This window comes from Rhinopithecus roxellana, chromosome 16 (assembly GCF_007565055.1).
Source record: "Rhinopithecus roxellana isolate Shanxi Qingling chromosome 16, ASM756505v1, whole genome shotgun sequence".
Taxonomy (NCBI): domain Eukaryota; kingdom Metazoa; phylum Chordata; class Mammalia; order Primates; family Cercopithecidae; genus Rhinopithecus; species Rhinopithecus roxellana.
In genome coordinates this window covers 12,781,837-12,806,935 of record NC_044564.1, presented here as the reverse complement: position 1 = coordinate 12,806,935, position 25,099 = coordinate 12,781,837, and the positions used below count along the sequence as shown (strand labels likewise).

Sequence of the window (25,099 nt, the reverse complement as noted above, 5' to 3'; positions counted from 1 at the left end):
GTGAGCCACCGCACCCAGTCCTTCCCGCCCTTACACATTCTTACACCAGGCGTTTTGTTTCCTAGAGATGTAACTTGTGTGTCAAGTTTTGGGAAAGTTCTTTGGACTGAAACCAAGCCAGGATTTTATGATCAACCAGTCATGAGCTCATTTAAGGTACAAGGCCAGAACTTTATACCACATGATCCAGTATAAAGGCAGTCTTTTTACTTCATTATTCAGGGACAGGGCTTTAGCAGCTGATCTGTCACACGCCAGGTGTCCCACGTAGGAATTTCTTAAACCACAGGTATGATGTAGCTGCAGAGAGTCCATACCTTGGCGTTGAAAGAAAGCCGGCATTAGCAGGCTGCTGGGCTGAAGGGGAGGGAGCCAGAGGGTCGCTGGGGACTCACCAGGTCACGATGTACTGCAGATGCTCGTTCCTCAGAGTAACTCTGGTTTGCCCTCCAATGGGTCCTCCAGGGACTGTGCTCTCTGTGGAGACAACAGACTTGAAGTCTACCCTCTGCTGCCTGCCAGCCTCTGCACTACTTCCTAGTGGCTGTCATTTTTGCGTGGCCAGTTGGAAGTCCTGTATGGCCTTTACCTTGGGTGTCCACCCCCGGCCTTGTCTGCTAAGTGCTTGACTAGGTTCCTCTTTGCTGAGTTGCTACCCCCCACCCCCCACCCCCCACCCCCCATACACACATGCGACAACATAAGCCATGGCAGTGACTGGGCAATGAGAGTTAGGAGGAAGGACAGTTATTCACAAAAGCTACTTGTCCCGGGGTGGGCTGGTCACAACGTACGGAAGTTGGCATCAATGAAGATGGGCTCTGCGCCTGTGATTCTGGCCATAGCTTCCAAGTCCCGGTAATACCAGTGGTTCCTTTCTGGATTGTTCTCGGGGACAAAAGGTTGCCTGGTTTCTGTCAGCCTCACCATCCCAACGAGGTCCACTTCTCCCTCAATCTATAAAGGAAGGTGTGAGACTGCACAGAGCCTGGCGGACTCCCAGAGCCTTCTCTAAAGTAGGAAGAGTCCATGTCCCTTACCTGGCCTTTCTGCCGGGTTTCAGGATTCACTTTCTTCCTGGGAACGAACCCTCTATTTACCAGGATGGTGGTTCTAGGGTAATGAAAGTGCTACGTCAGGTGGGGAGGGTTTTTGAATAAACACGGTCACTCAGGCACCCATAGGAACAACTAGAGCACCAAGGAAGGCTTTTAAAACAGGACTGGCTTAGTGGAGCCCTGGCAGTGCCACACAGGCAGTCTTCCTCTCTTGAGGCCCCTTCATGGTCAGTAAAAGCCTCCCTGAAAAATGCGGCTTTCCCCCTCTCTGCATCTTGTGGTCTACCCACTACAGTGTGCAACTGGTGAGCAACACTGCCATCCGAGTAGACCCCACACCTCTCCCCTGAACTGTGGTAATGGCTGTCTCCAATCCCTCATAACCAGGGCAGCCGTGAGGAGCAACCCTGTCACCCCAGCCTGCTGGAGATGAGCATTTGGGCCCTATCCCAGGCCTAAAACAGGAATCCATGGGTTAACAAGAGCCCCAGGTATTTTCATTTGTACGTGAATCCTCCAGTTCCCCAGTTAATCACACAGGTGCTCCTGTACCTATCATTTGCTTTGCCTGGAATGTTCTTCCCATCTCTTAACGCCCCCTAGGGAACCATCCCTGCCTCCACTCCCTCAAGGTAGAGCTGAGGTCCTTTCTCTTGAATTCCTTTCAACTGGCCTCTCTTCATATCCGCCATCATCTAATGTGTGGGCAACTGGACAGTTCTCCAGAGGAGGGGCCCCTGTTTCACAAATCCCTCCTTTCCCTTCAGAGGTCAACATATAGAAATTACCCAGTCATAAATGAGCCAGCTGAGAAGGTTAAGTCAATGTCACAATTAGGGACTTAAACGATGCAAGGAATTGAATCTTCTGGGTACCTTGGGTTCCTCAGGGTCTTACCAAGGTTAGGGATTGTGAAGGAAATAGTGATGTAAATTAGTATACCCCGACCGCCTCTGCCAGGACAGCCAGCTCCCACATACCCTACTCACCCCAGGTCAGTGCAATGGAAGGGAGTGACCACATAGGCCCCACTCTGAGTTGATGAGGAGATGCGGCCGGCCTCCCAGGCCTCCCGGGCAGGGTCCACCATGGTCCGGGGCATCATATACAGCTCCTTGGAGTGGTCAAAGCACCCCTTGACCTTCACTGGTCTATACTCCATATTTTTCAGTTCCATTGGGCTGCATGGAGATAAGAACAGTGGCCGAGCAAGGTTTGGCTGGAAAACGAATCCCCTAATGAGGGTGGCAGACGACACAGCCCACCAGGGCCAGACAAGTAAAGGAGAAAGGCAAAGGGCATGTTCTCTAAAGGGGAAGTCGCCCTCGTGCCATGTGGGAATGGGGATCTGCACTGCCAGAGTCCAGCTTTACAAGAGAAGCTAAAAATCTGGACTCCTCAATGAATAAGTGAAATTTTAAAAAACAGGTGGGCCAAAATCCCACCTGCAACCCAAATCTGGCATACTGTTTGCTACCCTGAATGGCAAATGTGGTTGAATGTACCTGTCTCTGTAGGGCATATTCTAGGGAGAGAGCAGACAAAAGACCACCCTCAGTGAGACCTACATTCCCTGTCCTCAGCCACAGAGCCTTGGGCCCTGTGGAGGATAAGTTCACTACACCTGAAAAAAGGGTGACACCCAGGATGCAAAATAAGACTTTCCTCCATATGTCAGGACGTGGCCTCAGGTAGCTGCACAAGGGCAGTCACGTGTCCAGAGCAAACCCAACAGGATGACTGATAATGAGAGCTCCCACCTGAGGTCAAGGCAGTGACTAAAAGTCCCGCCAAAAGGGGCAGGCTGGCCATCAGAAGCCAGGGCTCCACTGTTGAACTCAAGTGAGACTGGCCCTGGGGGGCAGCCACACACTCACTCTGCTGGCAGAGGGACAGGCTCAGCCAGAACTCTAGACTCCAACTCTGCAATCAGGTTCAGCTTCCACTTCCGACGTTGGACCTACAGTGACAGAGCATAAACCCAAGCAGATGGCAGCAGGGTCAAGGGCCCAGAGTTATGCACACCAGATGCCAGTCTTTACCTGCCATGTCCCCAAGCCAAAGGCAGTCACAGGGATGAGGAGCAGGACCCACTGAAGAAAGGAGTCATCTTCCGCTTTTGTGGCAGATGCTTCTGCTGCAGAACTGCCACATCTGCTTGGCCTCCAGGCCACCCCTGGAGAAAGTTTCACAACACTGACATGGGGCCAGGAGCCCTTGAACAGATACCTGGAGCAGCCAGTTCCAAGATAGACTCCAGTACTACCAATCAAAACCTGCTTCCTAGAGCCAACTAGCAGCACCTGTATCCAGCCCAGCTCCTAACCCGGTGCCTGGGACATGGCACACACTGAGTATGTTTGCCAACTGAGTGAGATCTAGGGCTCAGTGCTGGCTTGGCCACCAACCACGACCCTGGGTAACTCATGCCTTTTTACTCAAGAATATAGATGTATTCCACTGCACTAAGATGCACCATTCATCCATTCAAAATGCATTTAATAAACAGCTACAGTTGGCCGGGCGTGGTGGCTCACGCCCGTAATCCCAGCACTTTGGGAGTCCAAGGTGGGTGGATCACAAGGTCAGGAGTTTGAGACCAGCCTGACCAATATGGAGAAACCCCGTCTCTACTAAAAATACAAAAATCAGCCTGGCATGGGGGCACATGCCTGTAATCCCAACTACTCGGGAGGCTGAGGCAGGAGAATCGCTTGAACCCGGGAGGAGGTGGTTGCCGTGAGCAGATTGTTCCACTGCACTCCAGCCTGGGCAACGAGAGCAAAACTGTTTCAAAAAATAAAAAAAATAAATAAATAAGCAGCTACAGTTACTAAGTAGCTTAGCCAGGCACTAGTGGTTATTGTGTTATGTAGAGAAACATAGCAACTCAGAGTAAGGGCTCACAGAGCTCTCTCAACAGCTTTCCATTTTTACAACTCATCGTAAATGTAAAGATGGAAGAACGTACACAGAAGGTGCCTTTAAGCTCTCACAGGGTGAGTCCCATCCGCTGAAAAGCACCAGGGGCCTTGCGGATACTATTAATTGAAAAAAAAAAAAAAGGCCTGGCGCGGTGGCTCACGCCTGTAATCCCAGCACTTTGGAAGGCTGAGGCGGGCGGATCACGAGGTCAGGAAATCGAGACCATCCTGACTAACACGGTGAAACCCCGTCTCTACTAAAAATACAAAAAAAAATTAGCCGGGCGTGGTGGCGGGCGCCTGTAGTCCCAGCGACTCGGGAGGCTGAGGCAGGAGAACGGCGTGAACCTGGGAGGCGGAGCTTGCAGTGAGCCGAGATCGCTCCACTGCACTCTAGCCTGGGCAACAGGGCGAGACTCCGTCTCAAAAAAAAAAAAAAAAAAAAAATGCAGGTCTGCGGCAGGCTTGCACAGCACTCTACAAACGGCAAAATAACCTGTGCTGCACACTGAGAGGAACACGTAAGCCGCAGTGTTTAGATGCGCTTTACTTTCAGAGCCCTGGGCTTTCAGCCTGGGCTGGCCACCCATTAGCTGGATGGGACGTTAGGAAGTAATTCTCGAGCCTTCTCTGTAACACAGGAACGACCAAGGAGCTACCCCTCGCGTTGTTGTGAAGACAAAGCGCTCGCTACATGCCCGGCACACGACCACAGTTCCACTGACAGCATTTTAATATGGAACTTGTCACTCCCAGGGAACCTCCGCTCAGCCGGCACTTGGCTCATTTCAATCCCCACGACACTCCTTCAAAGCGCAGGGCAGACAGCAGGTGGCTCTGCCCAGGCGCCTAGATCACCGCCCGGCCTGCGGCCCTCACCTGGGCGCGGGGAGACCCCGAGGACGCTCCTCCAGGCGGCGCTGGCAGGGGCCTGCGGACACGGACGGGCGGGCTGAGCTCCGGGACCCCTCCCCTCGCCCTGTACCGCCCTCTTGTCCCCGACGCCTCGCGCTCACCCGTCCCAGCCCCGCCGCCCGCAGCCCCAGCTGCCGTGCAGCCACCGCCGCCATCGCACCCGGCCCCGCGGGCTCTTCCGGGACGCAGGAGGCATCTGCTTCCGGGTCGCCGCCGAGTCCCGCCCAGAGCCCCGCTCCCGGCCCCACGTTCTGGGAGCTGCTTTCGCCGGCCTGGTCTGCGGGCGCCTCGGCCATGAGCGAGTTGCCGGCCGACGTGCAGGCCTTCCTGCGCGAGCACCCGAGCCTGCGGCTCCAGCCGGACGCCCGCAAGGTTCGCGGCGCGGGAGGGGAATGGAGTGACGGAGAAGGGCGCAGTTGGGATGAGGGGCTGAGGGGAGGGCAGGGGAGAGGGGAGGGCAGGGGAGAGGGGAGGGCAGGAGAAAGGGCGCGGCGAGGTGGGGGGAGGGGAGGGAAGGGGGCGCGGCCGGAGGGGGCACCGGGGAGCGGGCGTGGCAGGAGCCCCGGCCCTCCTGACCGCCTGCCCATGCGTCCGCAGGTGAGGTGCATCTTGACTGGTCACGAGCTGCCCTGCCGCCTGCCGGAGCTCCAGGTGTACACCCGCGGCAAAAAGTACCAGCGGCTGGTCCGCGCCTCTCCGGCCTTCGACTTTGCAGAGTTCGAGCCGCACATCGTGCCCAGCACCAAGAACCCGTAGGTGGTCCGCGGCGGCTTGGGGAGGCCCAGGGCAATTAGGACAGCCCCTCCGCTGGTGCCCCCCGGTGCCTGAGCCCCCTCTAAGGGAGCTTCCCGGGAGGGCTCGGCTGAGAACAGGTCCTGGGTGGTAAACCCCAAAGTTCCCTCCTCCTGAGGACTCCGCCAGTGCTGCAGCCCCCACTCTTTCAGAGTTGGGAGCCCTGGGATCCAGGTGGGCGCCCGGGTGCTGGAGTCACCTGCGATCCTGGCGAGGCCTCTCGGTGAGCTCGTTTGCTTTTCGGTAAACCTGAGGTTTGTCCTGTGGGGTGTGGCTGCTTCACAGAGGAGTAGAGGCTTGTGCTTTGTCACCTGAGGTTGTGAACAGCGTTGGGTTCTCCTCTTGACCCCAGAAGGGATCTTTGATTTACCTGGGAACTAGGGTTGGTAATAACCGTCAAAAGAGAGATGAGATCTTTCCATTCCTTGAGCACTTGGCCAGGTGGAGTCGTCCTCTTGCATGAACTCATCTTGGAGCAGTCAGCAAGGCTGCCATGCCTACTTTTCCGGTAAACATTAAGAGGCAGCAGTCGGCCTGGGTCAGCGGTTCCCCGCCCAGCTTCAGAGTGGAATTGCTCTGGAAGCCTTTAAAAGCCCTATGCCCAAGCCGCATGGTACACTGTCCCCGGTAGACCGTCCAGGGATGAGTCCAAGACACAGCCACCAGTCTGAATCCTTGCTGTGAACTGTCCCTACAAACTTGGTCTCTCTGCTCTGTAGGCACCAGTTGTTCTGCAAACTCACCCTGCGGCACATCAACAAGTGCCCAGAACACGTGCTGAGGCACACCCAGGGCCGGCGGTACCAGCGAGCTCTGTGTAAATGTAAGTCCCAGTGAACCCTCATCATTGCATCGCCATCTGAGTGCATGCCCGCCCTGCCCCAAATGGAGAGTGCTTGAAGGCAGGTCATCCTTCAGCAATCCGTGTTGATGCACCATTCCTGGTTTTGGCACAATGAAGAGAGGGATGATGGCCCCTGACCCCACAGCTTCTAGTGCAGGCAGGCGCAGAGCCAGAAGCAGGCTTGGGAGGGAGTGAGTGCACGTGGCGATGCAAAGTGTGGAAGAAACCTGGCGAGGGATGTGGGGTGGGCTTGCGGAGACAGGAGGGCTGGGGAGGCTTGCTGAGGGATTCGCTTGAGGCTGAGGCTGGAGGGATGTGGTAGCAGTGGGATCAGGGGGAACAGCACCCCAGGGAGAAGCCAGGGTCCATGGATGTCTGAGGCAAAAATGTGTTAGCTGAGGTAGGCTCCAAAGGACAGGCTGGGCTAGTGTGCACAGCAGGGATGGCCCGGAGGCCAGGCCAGGAGCGCTGCAGTGGCTGCATGGACAGTGTGCATGGTTGAGAAGGGAGGGCCCCTTGACTGTGGCCATCCAGGAAAAGACGGTGGGTTTTGGGGGAAGAATTCAGAGTCCCTTTGAAGGTTTTAAGCTTGAGCTGTATTAGGAAAGGTGTGTATTAGGGAAGTATCGAGCTTTTGAAACAGGAACACTCATGCTGAGAGCACCCAGCGAGAGTTTAGAGAAGGGAGAGAGGACTGGTCCTGAGCCTCAGGAAGAGGATGGAATTCCTCCCGTGTTACTGAAGGGAAGATGAGGACAAATGATGTATTTGATAACGTGGAGGCCCCTAGCAACCTTGGTGAGGCACCCGAAGTTTGGCAGGGACACCTGGCTAGAGTGGAGCGTAGGCTGCAGCCCGTGAGGGCAGTGTCTGGCCTTAGGCATGTCCTGGGTCACCAGAAGGCCTTTCTGGAGTCTAGCTAAGGAGGGAAATGGACAGAGGCTGGAGCAGACAGATTCAGGTTGGCTTGTGGATGGGAAGATGCATCCACAGGTTTTTGATGAGTCTTCGGAGAGGCGGTCTAGCCCTCCCAAGCATGAGCGTGGATTGAGAAGGCAGGACTAGGGTTTCTCAAGTAGAAGGTGGGTACCTTGCAGAGGCCTTACAGGCATGAAGGCTCCCAGCCTGGGGCTTGGAGTTTTTCCAGCTAGTATGTTAGCTATCGAGGGGTGGGCAGGAAGGTTCTAACTACAGGGGGCCACGGGGTTCCCATGAAGAGTGGTTATGATGGACCATGGAGCTGAGACGGGACTGGGGCGCTGAGGTCCCTACAAGGCAGTGGTCCAGAGAAGTCCGAACGTGGCTGTGAGGGGGCTCTGCCTTCAAGTTCTGGTGGTGACAAAGCTGCTGCATGGCCATGGGGGTGGGTGCCAGAGACAAGGAGGGAAAGAGCCCTGGAGATGGGCCGCCATCTAGGCTAGGCTAGGCTAGGGCCCAGCAGGGCTTGTGCAGCCCATGAGGGATGATGATGGGAGCTGCACTGGACTGGAGGGCAAGCCCCAGCAGACCCTCTAATATACGAGGGGACAACGGTGGTGATTCCAGTGAGGTCCTTCCATGGAAGCCTCTCACCCACTAAGGGGCAGCAAAGGCTAGGCAGCCAACCTCCACTGACCCCTCCCATGTGCTGAGGGAGGGCTTCAGGCTGCTGGGGAGAGGGTGGCATCACTGCCAGCCCACGCTGCCTTTGAGAGGCCATGCCAACCTAACTGGGGCATAGTTGGCCTTGGGCCTCCTCAGTGCCCTCCTAGTCATGGCTTCCTAGGCCTGGCTGGATCCGGGATAAGTGGTCAAGGCCCAGTAGACCTGTACCATCTTCTTGCCTCCTGGTTGCAGCCCTGCCCCACCGCCCTCCCTGCATGCCTGGTTGGAACAGAGCTGAGGCGCCCAGCAGCTGCTTTGGTTTTTGTCCAGGGCAGTGGGGCTGTGGGGCCCTGGCCGAGTGCAGGCCCCATTGGTTAGCTGTGGCCCAGAGGACCGTGGGGGGTGTGGAGGTGCCCAGCGTGTGCTGGCTTATCTCCCAGATGAAGAATGTCAGAAGCAAGGGGTGGAGTACGTCCCTGCCTGCCTGCTGCACCGGAGGAGGAGGAGGGAGGACCAGATGGACGGTGACGGGCCTAGCCCGCGGGAAGCCTTCTGGGAGCCCACATCCAGTGATGAAGGGGGAGCTCCAAGTGACGACAGCATGACAGACCTGTACCCACGTAAGCGAACGACCCCTGCCTCTCCCTGACCCTCTCCTGTCAGCAGGGAGCAGACTGTGGTGCGGCGTCCCCTGCAAAGGTGGTGGTGAACTCAGCCTAAAATAACCGTCAGCCAATCCGTGTTCCTCCCAGCTGAGCTATTCACCAGAAAGGACCTTGGAAGCACAGAGGACGCGGATGGCACTGATGACTTTTTGACAGATGAAGAGGATGAGAAGGCAAAGCCCCCAAGAGAGAAGGTCACTGATGAGGGCAGGAGAGAGACAGCCGTGTACCGAGGACTGGTCCAGAAGCGTGGGAAGGTGAGCTGTCACCTCTACTCTGTTAATGTGGCAGTGGCTTCCTCTAGTGATGGTTTTCCATTTGTTTAAAAAAAGAAAACCTTTTTCACAAGTGAAATCCCATGCCAACAACACACAAGGACCATAGAAGCCGAGGCCGCTGGCTGGCGGAAGGCTGTGAGTGGCTACCGTTGCTTCCCAGCCAGCCCCTTGTGGAAGCCAGGCTCCATGGACCATGGTCAAGACCAGTGGTTTGTGAGGACACCCTCCCACCTCAGACTATGAGCTGTGGCTTGTTTGTCCTTACCTCTGGGCACAGGGACCTGATGACTAGCCACCACCTTTGCCTTCGCCATCAGGGCAGGAGTAGAGACTTCCCCGCCTTTGGTAGATAAGCAGGACCAAGGCTATAAGAGGTCAAGGTCCTAATTAGCGTGTGGCATTGCACCATGCTCCTCTAAGGCCCTGCTGAGCGCAGTCTAATCCTGCAGCTGTTAAGGAAACGGGGGTGGAGAAAGCCTCTGTGGGTATTTGACACCAACACCTCCGAGGCTGTACGGGTGGGGAAAGCCCTGCACTCCGGGGCCCCCTTCTCCATGGGATCAGAAAGGCTCAGTAATCAGAATTCTGTTTATCCCACAGAAGCAGTTGGGCTCGTTGAAAAAGAAGTTCAAGAGTCATCACTGCAAACCCAAGAGCTTCAGCTCCTGTAAACAGCCAGGTTAATAAAAGCACATGCCGTGAAGTTTCGAGAAAGCCTTCAGATATTTCCCCCACTCCTCATCAAGTCGCGTGTCCTCTGAATGATTGGCTGTCCCCATGTCTTCTCTTCCTACTTATCCTTGTCTCATGACATCTGTTGCCCTCTAAGGCAGAGCTGAGGGGGTCTGTCCCCCACACCCAGGAAGCAGCAGGGACTCTGAGGAACTAATTCTCTCTGGACATGGCTTCTGAGTGGTCTTCAAAGCAGCAGCCTCGCCCACTGGCATCCTGAGGGGAGCCCCAGTCAGGTTGGGCAACACTGTAGGATCACACTACATACAACAAATGCCATTATTTATTTTGATGTGTTTCCAAAAATCAAAAATGTTTTCAAACACAACTAAGATATAAAATACAGCATAAAATGAGATTTTGATCTGTTTCCCACATAAAGCAAAAAATCTTAGAAACTGTTTTGCCAGAACCAATTGGTAGATCCCACTTACCCTCTCCTCCCTGCAAAGGCATCTTCCCCAATCAGGCCCTAGCCCACCCAGGGCCAGGAGAAACAGGAACACCCACTAGGACGGAGGCGCTGCTGGTGCAGAACCGGTGCTGACTGCTCACGTGGCCTCCTTTGGTCCACCCTACTTTCCACCAACCAGCCAACCAACCTTGACCACAGAGAAACCCCGACTTGGCCAAGGTCATTTGATGGGGCTGTCATACGGCACTGATGGGGAGTAGGGTGTGGACCAAGAGACAGCCCTGGTGAGGTTGAAACAGTGAGAAGCCAGTCTTCGTGCAGTGAGCACTTGAATGGTCACAGGAGGAAAGAACCCATGTCCTGAAGCCGTTGCTTGATCTTACCAATATTAGGGGGTAAAATCTTCCACCAGGGGAAGATTTGCAAACGTGTTGGGACTAGCTCGGCTGTGTTAAAAAGGTGTCCCCTCCTCAGGGTAGGTGACTTCCAAAAGCACTTATGAGCAGAAACCTCCCTCACCGCTGCCCTGCAGAGCCAACGGACAAGAGGCCAAGCTGGAGGCAGGCTTGGGGCTGGGACGCAGCAGCCCTGGAGACAGGCTGAGCCAGCCTGTCCCCAGATAGGTCTAGGGGCCAGAGAGGTGTTCGACCACCCTTGTGGCATTTACTATGGTGCAGACGACAGGGAGCAACAAGCAGTTAAACCCCCCAAAAAGAGAAACACAGTATAAGGCAGTGTTAGAAAACTTTAAATACAGGATTAAGATCAAATCGGTAAGGCATCACAAATTGTAAAAAGGAATTTTGGCTGCATTCGGCATAGCAAACGGACAATCTGAGTGAGCAACAGCCTCGGGAAAGTGGCGTGTCGGGCTGCCCACAGGGCGAGTGCAGCTGGGAAAGGAGGATGCTGCTCAGCCAGGGTGACCTGCGCTTTTGAGACCTTGCTCAGAAAAGGCCCCATGTGAGGTAACTGGATTGAGTCCGTGGGTCTCCAGTGCTGGGAGCTCCCGCCACACCCCCTGCCCACAGCGGCTGCAGCTCCCCAAGCTGGTCCGAGGAGCAGCTGGCCAGGTTGGCTTGCGGGGTGCTGCTGCTGGGGCCACCCCGTGTGTGGTCTCACTAGCCCTCCCCACTGCCAGCTCTGAGACCAGCAGCACCCAGACCAGCAGCTTCCCAAGTACTCCTTTGCCCCTCGGCCTTGCCTCAAGCTACTAAAACTCCCAGGGTGTTACCCAATAAAACACTTGGCACCAATCCAAGCTGATTTTCTGACCGATGACTTTTATCATAAACAGCAGCTTCCACCACTTTAATACTGCATCATTCTTTGGGTGTCCCTAAATGTTTTCACTGTTCCTATAAAATACTACAATACAGGGGCAGGAACAACATTGAAGCCACTGGTGTGATTTTAAACCAGGGAGATTTAACCGTTCTGAAGTTTGGCTGAACCACCCAAAATCATTTAGTAGTTTTCACTAAAAACAAACTTAAAAATAAGAGGGAGGTTGTTGCTCTGAATGGTGATACCAATGTGTCTGCTCACAGCACAGCCTGAAGGCCCTCCTGCACCTCCACAAAACAAACTCAAAAATAGGACTGAGATGCCATAGCCAAGCGGGCTGTTCACTCCAAAGCCTTGGCATGGGGGAGGCCTCCAACTGCCAGGCTGGCCAGCACTGAAGGGTCAAACGCCAGACTGTGGCTCCAGAGCAGACCAGCCATGAATTCTCAGGTGTCTCTGCAAATAAAGTTCTCAAAACATCTGTGCCTTTACCAAGGGAGGGGAAAGGAAGAGGATACATAAAAGCTGGCAGTTTTGTTGACTCCACCCCAAACCAGTCCTCGACGGCCACGGGTCTTAGCCAGGCAGGTAGGGATCTGTGACTGTTACCACTCCTTCTTCTTCTCATCCATGGAGACACCCCCAGGGCCCAGCGCCACCACCAGGAGCAAGCCCCCGATCACCGACATGGTCTGGAAGAAGTCGTATTTCAGGAAGTCATGCATGGGCTTGTAGACTGGAATGGTCCAGAAGGCGTTGAAATATACGTTGATGGCAAAGAGCCAGACAACAAGAGTCAAAGCAGCCAGCTTGGTTTTAAACCCAATGGCCACTAAAATCATCAGAGCTGTGCCCACGATGTTCTGGACAATCTGCATAGGTTGAAACGTAAGAAATTCAAAATAAACGTGAGGAAAAGAGATGCTTTATAAACAAAAGTTCCAGCTGCTGCATATCATGAAGTCTCTATCCATCAGGCTGATGTAGTTACTGCTGAGACGGCTGCTGGTGCAAGAGGGGAGATAAAAGCTAGGAGGAGGCAGGAGGCAATAAAGCACCAGCTTTGAAATGTGGAACGTTTGGGGAAGATTGAAGTTCCCAACTAGTAAAAGGCTGTGATTTACCAAGATGAATCTCTAATCCATAACTAAATTCCCAAGTGCTTCTTGGCCCACCCAGCCATCCAGGCCAGAAACATCTTCTCTCTTCTCCCCATGGCACCAGGAGCTCTTCCTGGACACCGTCTAGCCAGGGCTCTCAGTCAGCTCCAGAGATGTGCTCTGGAAGCTCCTGTAGGCCTGCCTCTGACACCTGACACACAGGAATTACTTAAGATATGAACAGGGAAGAGAGAAAGAAGAGTAAGGGGAGCCTGGGTGGAGAGCCTTGGCCCTACCAACGGCCAAGCACACTCCACCAAGGTCAGAGGTTCTGGCCTTCACTTGCTGGAAGGAAGGCTTGACACACGAGATTGATGATGTTTTGGTCTGTTTTAATGGGATCAAAAAGTTTGTTCCATTTGAGCAGCTCCCCCAGGTTGTGGTTAGTACCCAACCAGGGAGAGGTGAGCAGGGAAGGGGTGGGGGACGGACAGCATTCTCTCTGAAGGACAAGAAACCAGACCCATTCAGGCAAGTAGGAATACTTACAGAAAAGAAGCTGGCGTCAAAGTGAAGGAGGGTCATGAACATCAGAACCAGCAAGACCCTGCCTCCGAGCTGCATGTACTGTTTGGGGGAGCTCTCACGCATGGTGGGGACGCCCGCAAACATGCTCTTCCCTTCAGAACGGGATTCTGCTAGGAGCAGCAACAGGCCTCCTCCCAGGGCCAGGTTCCTGAGGAACAGATATGTGGGCTGGAAGCTAAGCCTCACCAGGATCTGGCCTGTCTGTGAGACCAGGTGCAGGGAGAACTTGCTGCCAGTGTTGGAAGGCCCTTACTTCCCTTTCTCCAGACCCAGTGATCTGCCAAGCAGGACCAGGCAGGCATGCGCACAGGACCTCAGACTCAAGTTACACCCATGTAAAATCTTACATAGTTCCTTACATAGCTGAAGAGACAGAGATGGCTTTACAACTCGACAGCAATGGGCTACCTGAACACACACACAACCGAGTCCTAGTCACAGCTTCAGTGTTGACCAGCTGGGTCCCCGTGGGCAGGCCTGTCCTCCACTCAGACCCTGAGTCCCCATGCCCGTGAAATAAGGGGTCAGAAGAGACGGTTTCAGTCTCTACTATTATAGGGGCTCTGCAACATCCTCTTTAGAACTTGTTTCTAAGAGGCGGAATTTAGACCAGGGGGTCCAATCTTTTGGCCTCCCTAGGCTACACTGGAAGAACTGTCTTGGCCACACATAAAACACGCTAATGCTAATGATAGCTGATGAGCTAAAAAATAAAACTTAAAAATTGCAAAAAAGCTGTCAATGTTTTAAGGAAGTTTATGAGTTTGTGTTGGGCCGCATTCAACCCGTGGACCACAGGCTGGACAAGCTTGGTTTGGACCCAAAGAAGTCTACTCCAACCAATAGTTAACTGAGTTTAGAATTACAGAGTGAGTATCCCTGAGTATCCCTAACCTGAAATGCTTGGGACCCAAAGTGTTTCAGATTTTGGTATATTTGCATTATATACTTATCAGCTGAGCATCCCAAATCTGAAAATCCAAAACCTGAAATGCTCCAATGAGCACTTCCTTTGAGTGTCATGTTGGTGCCCAAGATTTTTGCCATTTTGGAGCATTTCAGACTTTGGATTTGCCATGCTCAACCTGTATGAGCAGCGTATACTAAAACCAACTAAAACCAACCAGAATGCACATACCTCATCAAAAACTTCAAGTCCCATAAAATGCTGTAGGCAATCGTCTGAGGGGAAAGAAGAGAGAGACACTTGAGTCTCGGCCTTTCCAAAGGCATTTCCACAGACTTCATAATACATTAGACAGTCTCTCCAATGTCAGCTGGAGTCTAAAACACACAAAACCATCACAGGAGACCAAGGACAAATCTAAGCTCAAAAATGTGGTTCTGTATTTCTCAAGAAATGTGCTATGATGTTCCAGAGAACAAAGTTATTCTGAGACCACTGATATGGATTCAGATACTCTGTTCCCAGCATTTCATTCTGAATAACCAGGTATTCTTCTTTATGAAGCAACGTGATGACAAGACAGCATCCTCGCTGCAACCAAGCTCGGGACTTCCCTTGTCACGGTAATCATAGGAATGGGACAAAAGATGGTCCAGTACCGAATGACCTGCCTCTACAGCCCTGCTTGGGCTCACGACTTCCCCAGAAGAGAAAGGAGCTCCAGGCAGTCAGAGACATGCAAGGGGCTGAAGGGGGAGTGACAATGAACCCTCAAGGATGTCTTTTCAGAAGCTCTGCTCCACGAGAGCAAAGAGAAGGGAGCCCCGACCACGCAGCCCGTGTACCTGCAGAGCTATGATTCCAAAGAGCCCGAAGCAGGCGTACTGCACGAAGTTCCTGCTCAACACCAGGACGCAGCCAGCTGGAGGGAAGGACAAGGGTTAGGGGGCCTGAGGGTGGGTGCCGGGGCCGGGGGGAGCACTGTCTCGGTACACTGCCATCTCACCTGGCCCTTTCATCCAGAGGCAGCCAAACCACCTATCCAAGCAAAAGGCAACTTCTGGGAGAATTAATGATAGGCAAGGACCACACATGGTAAGTCTGACTAGACTTATCACAAACACCAGAAAGTGGAGCCCTTGCCGTAATAAAGAACGGGCCATTTCCCACAGTCAGCTCCCAAATCAGCCGCCTACCTGAGGCAGGCAATTAACTGCTCTACTGTGGAGCGCTTCTGAACAGGGGGGAAGCGCAAATCCCTTGGCCTGTAATGTACAAAGGAGGGAGGACTGCCACCAGAAGCTGGTCCACCAAGGCCATAAGACAGACCTGAGCCAACACGAGCTTCATTCTGGGCTCATGAATGCTCTCCCCTCTCCATTTACCTCAATCTACTTATCCTTTGTAGACACCTTTGTCTTTGACAGCCTTAGTTCCTCTCTGATCCACCCAGACCAGTCAGACTCCAGCATCTCCTGCTTTGGGTCCCTGACAGACACCATGTCCTATTTCCTTAGCAAGCCCTAAAGCAGTGAGCCCAGGGCTAGAGACTGAGCGTCCCTGCCAAGGCTTGCAGAACCAGACTCCTGGCCTGGCACAGCTGAGCTGGAGAAGAGGGGAATGGACGGGGGACAGCAGTCTCAGGAGACCCCCGAGCTCACACACAGCCTCCCAACTGCTAACGATCACAGAACAAGACGCCCAGTGAATCCTGACCACCCTCAGAGCCACTCACTCAGCTGTCCCAGCAAATTGAGGAAGACGAAGGATGAGGCCAGCAGGTAGCCGCAGTTCCAGGTGCTGTCGATGTAGTCGCGCTGCTCGCTCCACTGGAACCACATGCGGATGCCGTCCTCCAGGAAGGTGCTGATCAGACAGAGGCGCGCCACGTGGGGCAGGTACTGCTTTGTGACACGGAGGAACTGCAGGGCCACAGAAACCCAAGGGTGAGGTGGCTGCGGCGGGGAGCACCAGGCCGCTGCCGGGCATGTCCTTGGACGGGGTGTGCGTGAGGAACAGACGCTGCGGAAGGCAAGAGCTCTTGTCAGCCTCGGTGCCTTCCCAGGGCAGACTAGGGGGCTCTCAGTGCTTGCTCCTGAGCACTACCCTGTGAGTATGGACGCATGCAACAATCCAAGGATCAGTCCCGGAGATGCATGACTTGACATTAGACCCTCTGGGGCAGACCCCAGAGGGCGGCAGCCCTAACACTCTGCCACTGTGATTTCCCCCGGTGCCTCGGCAGGCAACTACAGTCATCGAAGGTGGCACCGCAGCAAGACACAGAGCTGCTCTTTTCGGTCAAAGGCACTTACAAGTTGGGATCACAGAATGACATCTGAAAAGGCACTTAGAGGTCATCTATCCAGGGCTTCTGCACCTCAGCACTACCGGCATCTGAGGCCAGGCCACTCTGCCGTGCGTCATCCTGGGTGCTGCAGGCTATGACGCAGCAAGCCTGGCCTCTGCCCACGACATGCCGGCAGCAGCCTCCCTACTGAGGCACCACTACACTTTGCCAGGCATCTCTGCTGCTCTGGTCCAACCCCTCACCTTACAAATGGGCATATGAAACCCAGCAGGAAGGGGTTCCCCCGGCTTCGCAGACCTGATGGTGCAATGCCAAGACTTGACCCCAGCCTGCAGGTCACACATGGCTGAGGTGCCAAGGGCCTGGACCTCCCAGCCTGCCCAGTGACGCCCAGAGTACCCTGACAGAACAAGGGTTGGCTTAGGTGACAGCCAGGGTGCCAGGCCTAGATGGCCACATGGCTGACTGAATAGTAACATCACGTGTTTCCAGTTATCCGAGAATCTCCAGAGCGCAGGAGGAAGCCCCAGGCTCTGGACAGCGCATGTGTACTGTTACAAACCAGGGCTAGTGCTTCCCCGCCCCTGACGGAGCTCTCCCCTGCAAGCTCAGGATCTGACTTGGGGACTGTGTGTGCAGCAACTGTCAGCACAGTATGAAGCTGGTACTGCTAATGGCTAGAAAGCACTGGGATTTTGTCAAAGCCTGCATAATCTCGAGCAAATTAAAACACACTAACAAATAGGATGGACAGCTGTTTCAACAGCAATGAAATGCAAGTGCGTGAAATCACTGTCAAATGTCAAAGGGAAAGAAAACATTTATGACTTCCTGCTGTGCTATGAGTCAGGTCATTTATGACGGCTGGGTTAGGTAGCCAACATGCACTACCGATGCCAGGTACAAATGTCACGCAGCTTTACCCCATGCACTTCTCTCTTATCACCCATGCAAAACTGAGATACAAAGTGAAAGAAATCCTGTAACACAGCAAGTCCTTTGGAGAAAGATCAGGGGACCCACCCACGAATGCATGTTGGGAAGCCAGAGTCTAAAGAGCACCCAAGAGGCTGACCCCCACGGGAGGTGAGCGAAAGTCAGCTGCACAGGCCTCCTAGGGCTGACTAAACCTACTGTTGGAACAAAGGAAGATGTGCGTGTTTCTTACTTTTCAGCATTTTTTAAAGTTGCTTCAAAGTCCTAGACACTGCTGAAGCTGCCCATCTGTTACCACGCCCCTGGGTGTTCAGATCACCCTCCAGCCTGTCAGGTGGGGCCCTGGCTAGGTCAGCACTGTGGATTGGCTCCCATGTGGCAGACAGCAAAGGCAGAGATTACAAAGCCAGGTGGCCATTCTCCCCAAATCCACTGTGCCCTGCATTGTCAGTTCTACACTCATTTACTCAGCCTTTGACTCCACAGAAGTGATGGGAGAAATCACAGTGACCGACAGATACCCAGAGAATCACCAAGCGGGTTCGGGAGATGAAGCGCAGGCGGAGGCTCTGAGGCCCTGTGATCTCACCCTGCCCTGGTACCGTCCAGCCAGCACACTGTGTGACCTGGCCACGCCCTTTCTGAGAGCGTCTCTACTATCCTACAGTAAAGTGAGGCCAGCTGAACTAATGGTTGGTAAGATTCTTTCCAGCTTTACTAGGAGGAAAACCTTGTTTCACTTTTCATTTTTTAAAAGGCCCCAAATACTCCCCTGTGAATTTTAGGGCCAATGCAGAGAACCAGCACAAGATGCCCGTGTGCACAGGGTAAGCAACCCGCATCGCACTGGGCGGTGGGAAAGGTGACGCCACACACCCTCCCCAGGTTCTGCCTCATGGCCCCGTTGCTCTCTAAATGCCCAGCAACAGTGTAATCACCCATATTCCGTGGAAGAATAAAGCATACCACCACGGCACGCAATGTGCCACTGCTCTCAAGTAATGGCCTCACGTCGTGGCCCAGCTGGGAAGCCCCAGCAAGGACACAGGCCTTTACCTCATCTGAACCAAGGGAAAAGCAACCACTGGGAAGGAAGAGCTCAACAAGAGGCTGTGCAGACCTCTGAGATGAGACGGAGCCGTGGCGGGACTCCCAGGGTGGGGTGTGGGTGTGGGGCGGGGACCCCAACAGCAGCAGAGAGGTAGACTGCAATCCACACCTAAGACAGATACCAGAGGTGTCCTGACTTGCTTCTAAAATGACAGCTGTGAGGCACTCACTGGCCCGAGATGAGCAAACCAGCCCAGCCATGGGCTGCGGTCTAAACTTCCCCCAGTTGCAGGACCCACATTTAACATGCTCATCTGCTACGTGCACAGCCCACAAGATTTGAGGCAGTGTTTAAAAGTCTCTTTGATGAGTCTGCGACTCTTAATTGGAGTGTCTGGGTCAAGAGGATTAAAAAGCAAAAAAGGGAGAGAAGGTGGGACAGGCAATTCACACCTCCTTCCCTGCGCGAGCATGGTGAGGAGAGAGACACAGCTCTTGGCTGTGGGGAAAAATATGCAAAAATGTAGGTACTGCATTCTGAACTGAGCACATCTACTGCTTGGCTGTTCTGGTTTTCAAAGGCAAGCCTGGTCTAGACTGAAGGCTGACTAGCTGTAAGTCAGGCTGATGCAGTTTCCTTTAAACCAGCCACTATCGGCCGGGCACGGTGGCTCAAGCCTGTAATCCCAGCACTTTGGGAGGCCGAGACGGGCAGATCACGAGGTCGGAGATCGAGACCATCCTGGCTAACACGGTGAAACCCCGTCTCTACTAAAAAATACAAAAAACTAGCCGGGCGAGGTGGCGGGCACCTGTAGTCCCAGCTACTCAGGAGGCTGAGGCAGGAGAATGGCGTAAACCCGGGAGGCGGGGCTTGCAGTGAGCTGAGATCCGGCCACTGCACTCCAGCCTGGGCGACAGAGCGAAACTCCGTCTCAAAAAAACAAAACAAAACAAAAAAACAAAAAAAAACCAACCACTATCTAATGAGCATCTGTTTGGACTGAACACTGAAAAAGCCATGTTTAAAGACCAGGGCCCAACATTAACCTTATTTCCTACACGCATGTTGGTCACAACTACTTCAAATTGGACACTGGAACCATGTCATGCCACTCTAGAACATGTCCCAAAGCCAGTGTCCCCTCAGCACAGCAGAGAAGAGCCCCCAACACAGGAAGGACACACAGCACCCCAGGACAGACAAGAGCAGCCACACTGCAGGCACTCAGGCCATTGCTGGTAGCCAGCACACAGGTGACCTGTGTAAACATGGCAAGCACATAAAACCTGTGACAGTCCCCCTCCCCCCCTGCCAGAGAACTGTGACAGCAGAGCCAGAGGTGGCTGTTGACCTGGCAGGCTGCAGGAAGGAGATGACACAGTTAGCTCACCTCTGTGGCCAAGCTTCTCATTAAGTCTCTCCGAGAACCACGCCATCAAGCAGGATATGGTTCATAAGCAGTGACAGCATCTGAGGGGCTTAACAGGAAGACTGAGATTTCTCTCAAAGGGGTGGTTATTTTAGACGACTGAAGGGGATTTTAGAAACGTAATTAATGATATCCACCCTGAGAGATGACTTCGTGGGCATCTAGTGATCACTATCACAGCCACCTGCAGCTCCCACGCCACATACAAAACTCCACTTTCTCTTCACACTCAGGACAGAAAGCGGCTTGCAAATTAGTGGTGAATGAGAACATCGAGGAAAAAGGCACTTGATCACCAAGGACTGGGGCTGCCTCGTTCAAAGCCCAACTCAGGTCCCACACATCCTAGACACGAGCACCTGCGGCCCAGCGGCTTCCCTCACATCAGCCTGTCAGAGCCGGCTCCAGCTCACTGGCTCACTGCAGCTCCAGAACTTCCCCAAGCCTCCCTCCCGTGCTGCTCTATAGGTTCACACCGCACCCTGCAGGGCCAGAAAGGGTGTCGGCAGCCCAATGTGGGAGATGATGGCCTGGCTTTACTAAAAAACTGTGTGATCAAAATCCCAATTGTAGGAAAGACGTAACTGAGAACGACTGGGCCCCATGTTCTGGGAGGAGCCTCGCTAACCACAACCTCCCCTGCTTCTCCCCCGCACTCCCCTAAAGAGCAAGGTGGCTGTGTTTTAACCTCCCGTTAAGATCACCGCACAAAGAAAAGTGAGTCAGCTCCTCTTTGCCTTCTCTCCCCACTCCTTCATGGTATAGGGCAGGATATGACAGAGCCTGCCACTGTCACAGGACCTTGCCACGCCAGACAGCCACCAGCACAGTGTTCATTGGGAGCCTCGCAGTGCCTGTGCCACCTGTGGGTTCAGGTGTCCTCGGGCCCATCCTCGCTTCCCCAGCACTTCAGCTAGGGCCAAGGCCAGCTCCCAAGGCCCAGGACTAGCTCTGCCACTCTTGAGGACAGGTTAAAAACACCAAAGGCCACACTGGAGAGGAAGGCCCCATGCAGCTTTTCTGTCACCTTGGTGATGAGCCACCAGGCAGAACCCATTAAGTGCTAATATTGCTGTTTATGGGTATAAATTGCTTAGAAGCTACATTTTGCAGAGGGTCTAATAGGCAATGAGGAGCAGCTGCAGGCATGGACATTAGTTTGGATTGCTGAGTTCATTAGAGTTTCTGGCCCCTTCCCATGGCTTCCAAATGCCCAGCTCCTGCATACAGCATGTCTCAGCAGTTTCTACAGAACATGGCTCCTGGGAGCAAGAGGACACTGTCCCTGGCTGCCAGAGCAAGGAGCTTGATGCCAGAGGCAGAGAGACAAGAGATGCAGCTGCGGGGAGCCTGCCAGCAGAAACTAACCGGACTGCTCGTCCCCGTGGACCAGCCTCTGCAGACCAGAAGGAAAGGTCACAGTCCACCAAGCAGTGAGGAACCCAGCCTTTGGGGTAAAAAGATGTGGACTCAGTCTCCAGCCCACCACGAGCCAGTGCAGCCAGCCAACCTCCCTCTGCCCATCCGAAGATGGAGACGCTCTGGTCCACCTCCTGCAGTCAGGAAGGTCACACAAGGAATGTCTATCATGCACCTGGCCCAGTGAAAGACTTAATGTCATTGTCATACTATCGGAAGACACTGGGCCTGGGAAACTAAGCTTATTTAGGTCTTGCTTTCAGCAGCCCACACTTTCTGGTCAAATCTTGTCACTTCGGCTTTGCTCTTGTTTTCTGAAAATGAGAAAAAGTGGATATGTCACTTTATCTGATCAGTGACTTCCATGGTAATCCCCTATTGGCTTCAAATTAGGTCATTTTGATGTAAAAGCCTGGTCTGGCAGCTTTAAATACTATGTGGATAAATAGAAACAAAGCCCCACCTGGGCTTGGTCAGATTCTCCATAAGAAGCCATATTTTGACTTCAAACCCTATTAACCTGCCTGTGTCTATCTGATTGGGGTTTGGGTGAATACAAGTCGCTGCGCTCCCAAGCTGCCGGCAAAAGGGCACGGAAGCTCCTGCAGCCATGCTCTGCCACCACCCAGGCGGACTCTAATGAGATCATCTGACAGCGGCAGCTTGCGCTGCCTTACAGACATGGTCCTAACCCACTTGGGTGTTGTATATGAGCAGCCCTTTCACCCGCGAGTGCTCTTCCCTTGACTTGTGCCAGAAGAGCAACACCAGGGGCAAGGGGCGCTGGGGACCAAGACCCGGCTTTTCTTCAGTGGCCACAGGCAAGTCTAGGAGCCTGAGTGGGTTTGGCCTCCTCTCAGTAACCTAGGAGAGGTTGACTCTGTGCCCCCTGAAGAGCCTTTCCAGTTCCAAGCTACTGCTTCTTTCATTTAAAACATAACAGAACACATGAAGAAGACTGGACGCAGTGGCTCACACCTGTAATTCCAGCATTTTAGGAAGCTAAGGCGGATCACCTGAGGTCAGGTGTTCAAGACCAGCCTAGACAACATGACATGGCAAAACGCTGTCTCTACTAAAAACACAAAAATTAGCTGGGCGTGGTGGCGCACACCTGTAATCTCAACTACTCAGGAGGCTGAGGCAGGAGAACAGCTTGAACCCGGGAGGTGGAGGTTGCAGTGAGCTGAGTGCCACTGCACTCCAGCCTGGGTGACAAAGTGAGACTCTGTCTCCAAAAAAAACCATTAATAACAAAACAAGAAGAAAAGGCTGGGCGGGGTGGCTCACGCCTGTAATCCCAGCACTTTGGGAGGCCAAGGCAGGAGCATCACATGAGGTCAGGAGTTCAAGACCAACCTGGCCAACATGGGGAAACCCCATCTCCACTAAAAATACAAAAAAAATTAGCTGGGCATGGTGGCGGGCACCTGTAATCCCAGCTTTCGGGAGGCTGAGGCAGGAGAATTGCTTGAATCCGGGAAGTGGGGGTTGCAGTGAGCCAAGATTGAGCCATTGCACTCCAGCCTGAGTGAAACTCTGTCTCAAAAAAAAACAAAAAAAAAAAAGAAAAAAAATCATCAAGAAAGGAGTATATGAAGAGACTGGGAACTTTTTTTTGTCAGGAGGAGAGTCTGTCATTTGCTAGTGGGCACCAGCTTGACTGGAGACATTTGATCTAGATTTGATTATGAAATTCACTTGCAAATCCCAGGTTTTCCAGGACAAAGAGTGAGTGGATGTAACTGTCATCCTTCCCTCAGCTATGAGGAGTCTTCTTCTTAGAGAGTTGTGACTTGGAGAAATATAAATGGGTCACTATAAATGATGTCAATGAAAACTGACAAACCTAAAAGGTCTACCTGGTTCTTGAGGGCTTTTGATAGGAATCGTTTTTGTAAGGGACACAGTTTTAAAACTGTGTCTTTAAAGGCTGGGCGCCGTGGCTCATGCCTGTAATCCCAGCACTTTGGGAGGCTGAGGCGGGCGAACCACCTGAGGTCAGGAGTTCGAGACCAGCCTGACCAACATGGAGAAACCCTGTTTCTACTAAAAAAAAAAAATTAGCTGGGCATGATGGTGCACGCCTGTAATCCCAGCTACTCGGGAGGCTGAGGCAGGAGAATCGCTTGAACCCGGGAGTCGGAGGTTGTGGTGAGCTGAGATCGCACCATTGCACTCCAGCCTGGGCAACAAGGTGGAAACACTGTCTCAAAGAACAACAACAAAAAAAAATTTTTTTTAAATAAAATTGTACATTTAAGCACAAAATCAGGACCTTAGAAAAAACTGCTTCGTCAAGTTGATACACTTTTTCCCCCAAAATTTAAAATATTGGCTCACAGGACAGTGTTGCAATGAGAACCGATGGTGAGGTCACACTAGAAAGAGATCACCCCTCAGGAGGAACGGAAAAGCTCGATAGCTGATTAGAAAACGGTCACTTACTCTTTTTTTTTTTTTTTTTTTTTAAACCACACATACACAAGCCTTCCAATAAGTCTAGGCCTCAGAGTTTGATGACTCACTACCACCTCCAGAAAAATTTAAAAATTTAACCATCACTACTTAAAACTCTAGCAAAGCCACACACACACATTAAGTAAACCGAGGAAAGAACGGCAAGTGGGCCACAGAAGGCTCTCCCTGTTAATTTGTCGACATAACGGGATTCTTTTAGAAGTAAAAGGCATAAATCTGCGTAACCAGCACCACCTTTTTTTTTTTTTTTTTTTTTTTTTGCCAAGCTTAATTAAGAAAGAGGGAAGGGAGTTGCGTGTCCCTTCACTTTGTAGGATCGGATCCTGTCCACCCCGTTTCCGAATGCTCTCAACAGTTACCCAACTGCCTGTTTCAAGGGCTTCCCTGTTGCTCAGAATGCCACCTGGACACTTCTGGAAGGAAACCATCAGGGAGATAACCTTCCCCTCCTCCCAGGCTGTGTACAGGTCCCCACTCAATCCAGCTCAGGGCAGAGTCCAAACGGCGAGGGAGAGATGCAGACAGGGTCAAAGGGACCCCAAGAGTCCAGCACATCTGGGAAAGAGAAAAAGTGCTGTGGCATCCTGTAGCTGGGGCGCACGCCAGCGCGCCCCCTTTCCTCTGGGAGGACCCCCGGCCCCCGTTCGTCCCCGAGCTCCCAGCCCGCCTCCAGGAGACCCACTGAGAGGAAAAACGTGCGGGGAACACCCAGCAGCTCCAAACGCCGAGGCGCTCCCCGCGAGCCTCAGACCCGACCCAACCCTAGAACTCGCGCCGCCGGCCCGCGAGGAAACCCCCACAGCCCCGCGTCCCAGGTGGAGGGTGGGGGCGGCTGGCCCGGGCCCCGGGAGCGGCCCGGCGGGCAGGGGAGACCGGGCCAGCAGGCCGGGTTTGGGGGTGTCCAGGCCGGGTCGGAGGGCCCGGGCGGTGGGTCCCTCTGCGGGAACAAGGAGTCGGGGGGCGGCCCGGGCCTGGCGCCCTTTGCGGGGAGGCCGACTCCGGAGCGGCCCGCGCGGCCTGGGTCGGGGCCGGGGGAGGGGCCCGCAGGCCGCACCTGGTCGGCGAAGTCCTCAGCCGTGCCCATCAGGTCGTTCTGGCCCATGGCGACGGCGGGAGGCTGGGCTCGGCTCGGCTCGCTCGCTCGCTGGCCCTCGCCCGTCGGCGCCCGCGCCCGCTGCGGCCTCCACAGGAAGTGCCCGGCGGCCGGCCTCGCTCCGCGTCGGCTGCGACTCCAGCGGCTGCCACGTAGGCCAAGCCTTAAAGGGGCCGCGCGCCTCCCGGGTCCGCCCCGGCGCGTCTTAAAGGGGCCATGCACCGTCCCCAGCCTCCCGACGGGTCCGCTCGAAGCCACCCCCGCCGCGCTCGACGCCACGCCTCTCA

The 25,099-nt window shown here is 53.8% G+C and overlaps 3 protein-coding genes across 4 annotated transcripts; 1 reads left to right on the top strand and 2 right to left on the bottom strand.

The window, feature by feature from the left end:
- Positions 1–150: 150 nt before the first annotated feature.
- On the bottom strand, positions 151–5,270 carry LOC104669726 (surfeit locus protein 1). The gene is made up of 9 exons (XM_010372799.2): positions 4,999–5,270; positions 4,862–4,913; positions 3,101–3,234; positions 2,936–3,018; positions 2,048–2,239; positions 1,041–1,113; positions 795–957; positions 396–477; positions 151–317 (listed from the first exon to the last, which is right to left on the bottom strand). Exons 1-9 carry the CDS (start codon positions 5,191–5,193, stop codon positions 248–250), a joined length of 1,044 nt encoding a protein of 347 aa, XP_010371101.2. The 5' UTR covers positions 5,194–5,270; the 3' UTR covers positions 151–247.
- SURF2 (surfeit 2) lies at positions 5,134–9,768 on the top strand. Its single transcript, XM_010372798.2, has 6 exons — positions 5,134–5,269; positions 5,495–5,649; positions 6,409–6,512; positions 8,558–8,737; positions 8,870–9,039; positions 9,661–9,768. Exons 1-6 carry the CDS (start codon positions 5,192–5,194, stop codon positions 9,742–9,744), a joined length of 771 nt encoding a protein of 256 aa, XP_010371100.1. The 5' UTR covers positions 5,134–5,191; the 3' UTR covers positions 9,745–9,768.
- A 289-nt stretch (positions 9,769–10,057) lies between these two features.
- SURF4 (surfeit 4) lies at positions 10,058–25,019 on the bottom strand. 2 transcript variants are annotated; one of them, XM_030919196.1, is made up of 6 exons: positions 24,774–25,019; positions 15,825–16,111; positions 14,935–15,011; positions 14,321–14,364; positions 13,144–13,330; positions 10,058–12,366 (listed from the first exon to the last, which is right to left on the bottom strand). In XM_030919196.1, the coding sequence occupies exons 2-6, from the start codon at positions 15,928–15,930 to the stop codon at positions 12,100–12,102; spliced, it is 681 nt and encodes a 226-aa protein (XP_030775056.1). In that variant the 5' UTR covers positions 15,931–16,111; positions 24,774–25,019; the 3' UTR covers positions 10,058–12,099. The 2 variants fall into 2 exon arrangements, with proteins under 2 accessions (XP_030775056.1, XP_010371099.1); XM_010372797.2 differs by having other exon boundaries at positions 15,825–16,011; positions 24,774–25,014.
- Between the last annotated feature and the right edge of the window lie 80 nt (positions 25,020–25,099).